General features: G+C 49.2%; 1 protein-coding gene across 2 annotated transcripts in view; it reads left to right on the top strand.

Moving 5' to 3' along the window:
• Positions 1-5326, top strand: part of GPI (glucose-6-phosphate isomerase) — a 30962-nt gene extending 25636 nt beyond the window's left edge. For both annotated transcript variants that reach the window (XM_005862473.2, XM_014536615.1), the window contains 9 exons: positions 446-506; positions 944-987; positions 1273-1425; positions 2404-2533; positions 2666-2742; positions 4255-4383; positions 4601-4676; positions 4763-4829; positions 4927-5326. In XM_005862473.2, the coding sequence (XP_005862535.1) occupies positions 446-506; positions 944-987; positions 1273-1425; positions 2404-2533; positions 2666-2742; positions 4255-4383; positions 4601-4676; positions 4763-4829; positions 4927-5062 (873 nt within the window). In that variant the 3' untranslated portion in view covers positions 5063-5326. The remainder of the gene's footprint in view (positions 1-445; positions 507-943; positions 988-1272; positions 1426-2403; positions 2534-2665; positions 2743-4254; positions 4384-4600; positions 4677-4762; positions 4830-4926) is intronic.
• Positions 5327-9889: the final 4563 nt, after the last annotated feature.

Below are 9889 nucleotides of genomic sequence, written 5' to 3'. Positions count from 1 at the left end.
GCCTGACCAGGCACAGGTATGAGGAGCTGGTGGATCTGTCAGTGTTAGAGGCTGAACCAGGCACAGGTATGAGGCGCTGGATCTGTGGGTGTCTGAGGAGGCCTGACCAGGCACAGGTATGAGGAGCTGGATCTGTCAGTGTTTGGAGAGGCTGAACCTGGCACAGGTTTGAGGCGCTGGATCTGTCAGTGTTTGGAGAGGCTGAACCTGGCACAGGTATGAGGCACTGGGTCTTTCAGTGTCTGAGGAGAAGGCCCAGCTTCGGTAAGGTCTCCGATTGCGTCTTCTGGCTCTGATCTGTCCCAGCACCGGCCAGAGGTGGGTGGGCCCAGGCCCTCTGAGCTGCACCTGTGAAGAGCCTTGCTCCCAGGGGGCAAGTTTTGTGGCAGGAGGGAGGGGGCGGGAATGCCAACCCTTCCTCAGCACCATTTCCTGTCTCTCTTAGTGGGTAGGAGGACGCTACTCGCTATGGTCAGCCATTGGACTCTCCATTGCTCTGAACGTGGGTGAGTGTCTGTTTCTGGTTTGGGAGATGATGTTGAAAGTCTAAGGTTTGAAGGTGCTCATGTCACTGAGCACCTTCCTGTCCCCACAGGCCCCTGGCCTTGCTGCCCTTGGCTGGTCCATTTCTTTCAGGTCAAGAGGGATGGACCAAGTTTTCTTTGGGGTTTGCAGGTTGGCCTTTCTCTCCCCCTCACAGCTGCAGTCCTGCTTGTTTCCCAGAGGGGTTGGGAACGCCTCGTTTCTCGTGTGAGGCGTTTAGATCCACCTTTGCGCTCAGAGCTGATCCGACTAGAGAGGCTTTCTGCAGGCCCAGTTCCTCCCAGGTCCCCTTTCTCCTGGCTCCCCATCTAACCTTTCCCTGGTTCCAGAAGAAGCTGTGCCCACTGCCAGGAGGGCTTAGGGCATGACCATTTCTGTTGACACTGCTTTTGTGTCACAGGATTTGACAACTTCGAGCAGCTGCTCTCGGGGGCTCACTGGATGGTAAGTGCGGACGCTTGTGTTCTCTGCCAAGCACTGGCCAGAGACCTGTGCTTAGTTTTGCAAATAGTCAGTAGATATAGCAGAATTTTATTAAAATTCTATGGGTATATTATGGGTATGGGTATATTAACAATGTGCACCCAGTTATCATCCACACCCAGTTTAAGAACAAGAACTTGACCACGAACTTTGAAGGCCCTGTGGGCCCTCCCTAACCCCTCCTCTCCCCTCCCCTTCCCCTCCCTGGCAGCTGCTCAGTGCTCACCCACCCGGCTCTCATTTCAGGATCAGCACTTCCGCAAGACGCCCCTGGAGAAGAATGCCCCCGTCCTGCTGGCTTTGTTGGGTATCTGGTACATCAACTGCTTTGGGTGTGAGACACATGCCATGCTGCCCTATGACCAGTACCTGCACCGCTTTGCTGCCTACTTCCAGCAGGTACTAGCTGCCCGGCCAGGCCTTGGGGTCAGCATAGCCTGTGGGGGGCCTGAGAGGCCTGTGAGTCCAGGCACCCAGCTTCCTGCACATCTATTACCCCTGGGCATGACCAAGGCCCACCTCTGCTCCCCATCTCAGGGTGAATCTTTTGCATCCAGGATCTGATTGAGCTGAGTGTCAGCCAAGTTTGATTTCCATGGGAGGGGCATGACTGGTTATCATGGAGCCCTGGCCAGTTAAGTCCTGGCTTGGCTCAGGGCATGTTTCTCAGCCGGGTGGTTTTTTCCTTGGACATCACTCTGTGTGCCTGCGATAGGGTGGGGCCACAGGTCAGGACCCCTATGGTTTGTACTCCTTTGTTCCTCCAGAAAAGCAAGTCCACACCCAGTTTGTGGTGCCTCTTTGGGCTATTCACAGCCCTCTGTCCCCCACCGGAATCTCCAGAGCCCCTCCCCTAGTCCAGCCTCCGCTCTGGGCAGGCAGCCCTTCCTCATCTGTCCTTGCTTCGCTTTAGCACAAACCCAGTCCCTGCCTTGCAGCCCTTGGGCAGGCACAGCAGACTTTCACCAGCACCTGCAGGTGAATCCTGTGCTTGAAGGAGGGCAAAGACACCCCAAGGCCCAGTATCTAGTTGAGGTGACAGCCCTCAAAGGCTCTTCACTCTGGATGCCAGCCTGCTTCTCCCTTAAGAAGCCAATTGAAAATTTTGTGACCAATTTCTTCCCTTAGGGAGTTCTTCCTGGAACCTTCATACCTACTTTCTCCTAGTCATGGCTTCTTCCTGCAGAGTGGTCTAAGCTAGAAAGCTTGTGAGCCTGTATCTTCACGGGTGAGGGGAGATAAAAGGATCATGCTTGGGGATATCTCTCAGGGCCAGGGCAGGGCAGGAATGCCTGCTACATCCCAGGCAGGATTTGGGCACAGTGCACGAGGGAGCAGCACTTGCAGAGAGAGGGCTGGTTTCTGTCCACATTCCAGGGTGACATGGAGTCCAATGGAAAGTACATCACCAAGTCCGGTACCCGTGTGGACCACCAGACGGGCCCCATTGTGTGGGGGGAGCCAGGGACCAATGGCCAGCATGCCTTCTACCAGCTCATCCACCAAGGTAGGGCCCACCTGGCCTGGGCACAGGTGCTGCTGGGAGGGAGAGGCCCCACCAGCACAGACTTCTCCATGAGGTCAGTGCTGTCACCTGTGGGCTGGAGTAGTGCCTGAGTGACCACAGTGCCATTCACAGGCACCAAGATGATACCTTGTGACTTCCTCATCCCGGTTCAGACCCAGCACCCAATAAGGAAGGGTCTGCATCACAAGGTAAGAGCCCCCATCCAGACCCTCCTCACGCTTTCCTAGGCTCACATTACAACCAGACCTCGTAAGACCTGATGCAGTTTTCTATTCCTGCCATAACAAAGACCACACGCTTAGTGGCTTAAAACCACACCCATTTATTATCTCAGTTTCTGTGGGTCTGAAGTCCACCAGGCTCTGCTGGGTCTCTGCTCAGGTTGGAACCAAGATCCAGTTTCCTTGCTGGCTGGTGGCCGGGGGGTCATTCTCAGCTACTAGAAGCCACCTTGGCTCGTGGTCCCCTCCATCTCAGAATCAGCAGTAGTGGGTTGAATCCCTCTCAAGCTTTGATTCTCTTTTGTTGCATCTCTATGACTGACTCATTTGCCTTCCTCATCTACTTTTTTTTTTTTTAATATATTTTATTGATTTTTTTTTTTTAACAGAGAGGAAGGGAGAGGGATAGAGAGATAGAAACATTAATGAGAGAGAAACATCGATCAGCTGCCTCCTGCACACTCCCCACTGGGGATGTGCCTGCAACCAAGGCACATGCCCTTGACCGGAATCGAACCTGGGACCCTTGAGTCCGCAGGCTGACGCTCTATCCACTGAGCCAAACTGGTTAGGGACCTCATCTACTTTTAAGGGCCCATGTGATTGGGCCCACCTGCATGATCTCCAAATCTTAAAATCTGTAACCTTAATTCTTTTTTTTAAATATATTTTTATTGATTTCAGAGAGGAAGGGAGAGGGAGAGGGAAAGATAGAAACATCAATGATGAGAGAGAATCATTCATTGGCTGCCTCCTGCACAACCGCTCCTGGAGATGGAGCCCACAACCCAGGCATGTGCCCTGACTGGGAATCAAACCGTGACCTCCTGGTTCATAGAGCCTTTGAGGGCTGTCACCTCAACGCTCAACCACTGAGCCACACCGGCCGTGCTGTGACCTTAATTCCATCTGTAAAATCCTTTTTGCCATGTAATGTAACATACACAGGTGTAACAGCAGGGGGTAAAAAAAATCAACAAAGCCAAGATCTTGCCTACAAAGTAGCAAATGGGGAAATCATCTAACTCCTAACCTGTTAAAGTCCATTAAGAGGATCAGTCATACCTCATCTCAGGTATGCAGAGTAGCATGGGTTACTGTGGGCACCAGATTTGCACTCAGAGACCTGGGTTTGAATTCTGATTCTCCCCCTCGTACTTCTGCGAATCAGTGCTGTTCACTTGAAGAGGCTCAACTACAAGAGAGATGATGCCTTTCCTCCTCGGAATCTTAGTAGATGTCAGTTAAGTTCTTAGTAGGGCCCTTGACAAGTAGTACATATTCCTTAAAGGATAGTTACCTACTTTCTGGTGTCGTCAGATGTGCCTTGCTGTCCCCTGTGCTCCAGCTGAGCTCTAGAGTGGGGACGGCTGTCTGGCCCATGTTGGACTAACTGTGACTGCCAAGTGCCAAGTGGTCTCATCCCTCGGCCTGAAGCTCAGACAGTTTCCAGGCAAAATTGGATGTCTCTCTTGTCAGATCCTCCTGGCCAACTTCTTGGCCCAGACTGAGGCCCTGATGAGGGGGAAGTCGACAGAGGAGGCTCGGAAGGAGCTCCAGGCTGCAGGAAGGAGCCCAGAGGACCTGGAGAAGCTGTTGCCACACAAGGTAAGCACTTTTGAAGTGGGGTTTGGGTGGCATATTGGAGTTGGAAGGATAAAGTTGTGGGGCCAAGGCAGGGCTCATGATTTGCTTGGCTTGTCCACAGTAGGAGGGGCCATCCTAAAAGACCTACATATCCCAGCTTCTGGGGCAGGGAGGGCTTCCCTTCTGAGGACTTAGGGATCACAACTAACCGGGGGCTCCTCCTGGGTGTTTTCTGAAGGTCTTTGAAGGAAATCGTCCAACCAACTCTATTATGTTTACCATGCTCACACCATTCATTCTTGGAGCCTTAATTGGTAAGTGAGTGGAGAAGCTCCCAGCTTGGGGTAAGTTGTACTGGGCTGGTAGAGCCCTAAATGTGCACTGTCTGTCACCTCTGCAGCCATGTATGAGCACAAGATCTTCGTTCAGGGCATCATCTGGGACATCAACAGCTTTGACCAATGGGGGTGAGTTGCTGATTCAAGGAGAGGGTGGGAATGCTTGTGGATTTCACTAGCAGTACTGGAACCTTCCTCATATAATTCTTTCTCCTTTTCCTGGCAGAGTGGAGCTGGGAAAGCAGCTGGCGAAGCAAATTGAGCCTGAGCTTGATGGCAGCAGCCCAGTGACCTCTCACGATTCTTCCACCAATGGGCTGATCAACTTCATCAAGCAGGAGCGTACCGCCAGAATCCAATAAACTCATGCTGGGCTGCAGTCCCTGTTGTGACTGTCCTTCTTGTTCCTCCTCACCAGAGTCTGCACTGCATGGTCCTGCCCAGAACACCCTCTGGTCACGGGCTTAGACCACAAGCCCTTTAAGGAAGCTGGTCTGGAACTGTCACCCCCACCCTCTGTGTCCGCTCCCCTCTGTGTTTCAGTGCAGCTGATTTTTGACCCACATTTACATTGTTCATGTACCAGGTAGAAAAATAAAGATGCCACAAAGGAGGTTGTATGCTCAGCCTCTTGTTTCCTGAGATGGTGCTTTGTGCAGGAGTTAGAGCGCCTGTAGGAGGAGTGATGTGCCTGGATTGAGGCTTGACTAAGTGGTGAGCAGCTCCAGAATGGAGGGTGGTCCTTGAGAAGAGAGTGTATTGGGTGGGGCACAGTCAAAGTCACAAGGGCAACTTGGCCTCTGTAACCAAATCCATTCTCCATCTTCTACTCCTCACCCCTGTGACTTTTGAAGAATTGTATACTTGTGTTCACTGGATGATTTTACAAACCAAATTGAGATTATATCTGTTTTGAGTGAGTTCCTGGCCCAAATTAGTGGTGACTACTATTACCTGGCCAGATGCCCAGGTAATTCTTTCCTTTTATAAGGTAAACATTGAAAGAAGGATTTTTTAGCAAACTAGTCTTTTATTCAAGACTAGAGGCCTGGTGCATGAAAATTCATGCACTGTTGGGGGGAAGCTCGGAGGCAGGGATCCTCAGCCCAGCCTGTGCCTTCTCGCAGACCAGGAGCCCTCGGGGGATGTCCGACTGACGGTGCGGGGAGTGGGCCTAAGCCGAAGTCTGGCCTCCTCTGTGGGAGGTGACCAGCTGGGCAATTGGGGGATGGCGCCAGCGGGTGAGCAGCTGTCTCTGCCCCTGATTGCCCCTCCACCACCTCCAGTCACTGCCACTCCCCCCATCACCGTCCCCTCCCTCTGCCCGCTGGCACCCACCTTGGCTGGCCTGGCGCTGCCCACTCGCTGGCCCCGTCCCCACCAACCGGTCATTCTGCGTTGGGTCGATTTGCATATTAGGTTTTTATTATATAGGATATTAAATAATATGTCTGATTAATTAAGCAGAGGAGGAATTTTAAAGAGTGAGGGGCAGAATTGTTGGGCAGGCTAGAGGCTGAGCATTCAGGACATACACCCTAGACCAGAATGCGAAAATCCAGACTGGGAACCTTCTGCCTTGTACCCGGTCATCTGGGCTGCTGTTACCCCGTTCCGTCCTGGGTCACCCACTTCTGCATTGTACTCTGGCTTGGTCACATGCCTTCCTTAAGACAAGGAAAGCCAGGATTCATATTTTTTGCTCCTATAAGAAGGCAAACTGCACTCCCAAAGTCTCAGTGAGGAATATCCTAATTCTAGAAAGTGATCGTACAGGTGCAAATGTCCACTTGAAATGATACTTGGATATTGTCGGCATCTTTCTATTAGTGAAGTAGGTTTCTTTTTTTAATTCCAAAAGTGAATGCCCACTTCTCTCCCCACCTTTGCAGAGGTGCTAGAAAGGTGTTTTTTGACAGTTGAGTTCTATTTAGGCTCCTGCTGATCCACCTCCTTTTTTTCTTTTTTTAAAAGATATGTCTTTATTGATTTTTAGAGAGAGAGAAATGTCAAACTGCTGCGCCCCACTGGGGATCAAGCCCACGACCCAGGCATATGCCCTGACCAGGAATCAAACTGGTGACCTCTTGGTTTATGGGTTGATGCTCAACCACTGAACCACACCAGCTGGGCACCACCTCCTTTATTAATTTAGCTGATGAAAAGTGAAGGCCTTTCCCTATCACAGCCACTTCCTCTATTACAGAATGACAAGCACAAAAAAAGTACAGATAGGAAAATTCAAGGTGGAAGACCCTCTCAGACTAACTTGGCTTCACGTGAAAGATATGTTAGCAGGGGGACCACTGTGCTCTAAGCCAGCTGCCAGGTCTCATGTCTTCTTTTATGCAGGAGGAACTGGCATATGACAGTTGGCCACATGTCCCTTTGCCCTCTTATTCTCCTGCCCCTCACCACTCCCAGTATCATCACTTGTGACTTCCACTTAAGTATCCCATGCCTGCGTTATTTCAAGTATTGAACAGTATATGAATTAGAGGTCTCCAGAGAAATAGAACCGATAATATATATATATTTGAGATTTACTATAGGAAATTTAATATATATATATATATGTAAATCTCAAATAACTATCTATCTATAGATAGATAGATAGATAGTTATTTGAGATTTACTGTAGGAATTGGCTCATGTGATTATGGAGGCTGAAAAGTCCCATGATATGCTGTCTGCAAGCTGGAGAACCAGGGAAGCCAGGTGTATAATTCAGTCTGAGTGTGAAAGGCTAAGAATGGGGGGAGCCACTGCTGTAAATCCCAGAGTGAAGGTCAGAACCAGGAGCTCAGATGTTTGAGGGCAGGAAAAGATGGATGTCCCAGCTCAAGAAGAGATAGAATTTGCCCTTCTTCCTTTTTGTTCTATTCCAGCTCTTAGTGATGCCCAGCCACATTGGTGAGGGCGACCTTAGTTACTCAGTCTACTGATTCAAATGCTATTGTCTTCTGGAAACACCCTCACACACAATCTCAGAAATGTTTTACCAGCTCTTGGCCATCCTTTAGCCCAGCTGATGCATAAAATTAACCATCACAAACAGGTAGCTCTTCAGGGTGAGACTGAAGCAGCTTTCTACATCTTTGTTCTGTTTTTCCTCATGCAAACTATCATAACTTGTTATGTGTGGGTTTGCCAGGTGGTTCAAACCCTACAAAATAATGAATTGAGCCAGTTACTTCAAATCTCACACACGCAAGTACTTTTTGTGACATTGTTCCAAGGACTCCGTAATGATGTCTTGTCAACTTTGATGTTAAATTGCCTCTGGAATTCCAGAATGTGGCAGTAATTAGTATCCTGAAAATTCACCTTAAGCAGTAGGCCTTCATGCTGCGATCACACTTCAATCAAGAGGTTGTAATAGGTGTTATGATGTAAATAAGTGACTGATGTCGGAGAGTGGTCAGTAACTGTTAGCAAACATAAGAATTTTGAAGTTTGCTTCTTGGTATAATTTTTGTACTATTTTATTTTATCTTTATATATTTTTTATTGATTTCAGAGAGGAAGGGAGAGAAAGAGAGAGCTAGAAACATCAGTGATGAGAGAGAATCTTTGGTAGGCTGCCTCCTGCATGCCCCACACTGGGGATCGAGCCCATAACCCGGGCATGTGCCCTTGACTGGAATTGAACCCTGAGACTCTTCAGTCCGCAGGTCTACACTATATCCACTGAGCCAAACCAGCTAGGTCATTCTTGCTCTAATTTAAAAATATGTCATGGGAAACATGTCAGGTCATCCAGCTCTTTGGCTAGACCAGAAGCGGACACGAAGGTCAGACTTCACAGCCCATTTAAAGCTATCAGATTGGTATTAATAAATCAGGAGTAAACTGGTCTCATCTCCAGGTCCTCTCTGAGGCTGGAGCCAAACGTTTTGAGTCACCTGTGTCCTCCTTTGAGATGTTAGATAGGATAATATTCTCAAGGTCTGGGCAGTTCTAAACAGTTACTTCTTTTTTAAAAAAATTTTTATTGATATTTATTATTTGTTTATTTATTTATTTGAGAGAGAGGAAAGGAGAGGGATATATAGAGAGAAACATCATTGATCAGCTGCCTCCAGCATACCTCCCACTGGTCATTGAGCACACAACCCAGGTATGTGTCCTGACCGGAAATCAAACCATTGACCTCTTGGTTCCTGGGTTGACGCTTAACCACTGAGCCACACCGGCTTGGCTACACAGTTCTTTTTTTTTTTTTTTTAATTGATTTCAGAGAGGGTGGGAGAAAGAGAGAAAGAAACATCAATGATGAGAGATAATCATTGATTGGTTGCCTCCTGCGCACAACCTGAGCATGTGCCCTTGACCGGAATCAAACCTGGGACTCTTCAGTCCGCAGGCCAATGCTCTATCCACTGAGCCAAACTGGTTAGGACTAAACAGTTATTTCTTGTTAAATATTAAAATACTAAAAGCCTGGTGCACAAATTCGTGCATGGGTGGGGTTCCTTGGCCTGGCTGGCAATCGGGGCCAATTTTGGCCATCTTGCCCAGTCCCGACTGGGGCCGATTGGGGCTGGCCAGCAGAGGGGAGGGACTGCGAGAGGTTGGCTGGCCGTGAGAGGTTGGCAGTGGGAGTGCACTGACCACCAGCTGGCCAGGTAGAGGGACCTCAGGAGGTTGGCTGGCTGTGAGAGGTTGGCTGTGGGAGCACACTGACCAGTAGGGGACAGCTCCTGCGTTGAGCATCTGCCCCCTGGTGGTCAGTGCACATCATAGTGACTGGTCATTCCACCATTCAGTCATTTGCATATTAGCCTTTTATTATATAGGATTTGCTGAAGATGAGGCCTCCTAGAACCATAAGAAATGCAAAAAATTCACTGTTAACTCATTCTCTAATTGCTCCCACTTAAAATCAAATTGCCCCCCTGTGGGACGTGTGCTATACCTTGGGAACCGCTCGGCTTGACACTTTTCCTCTCTGAGCTTCATTTCTGAATACATACGCATATACCATGGGAATTGTAATCTCTTCTCCGCCTACTTCACTGGGTTCTCATGAGAAGGTTCCAAGCTAATAAACCTAGAAATGTTTCATCAAGTAAGTGTCTAAATGGGAAGGTAGCAGGTGCTGATTAGGGGAGGAGGGCATGATTGTTTCCTGGGACTGTAGCTATTGAAGTTTTGCAGAGGGTTCCGGCAGGCCTCAGAGGGGTGGG

This window comes from Myotis brandtii, unplaced genomic scaffold, assembly GCF_000412655.1.
Source record: "Myotis brandtii unplaced genomic scaffold, ASM41265v1 scaffold165, whole genome shotgun sequence".
NCBI lineage: Eukaryota > Metazoa > Chordata > Mammalia > Chiroptera > Vespertilionidae > Myotis > Myotis brandtii.
The sequence above is the reverse complement of the archived record's forward strand: the minus strand, read 5'-3'. Positions and strand labels throughout refer to the sequence as shown.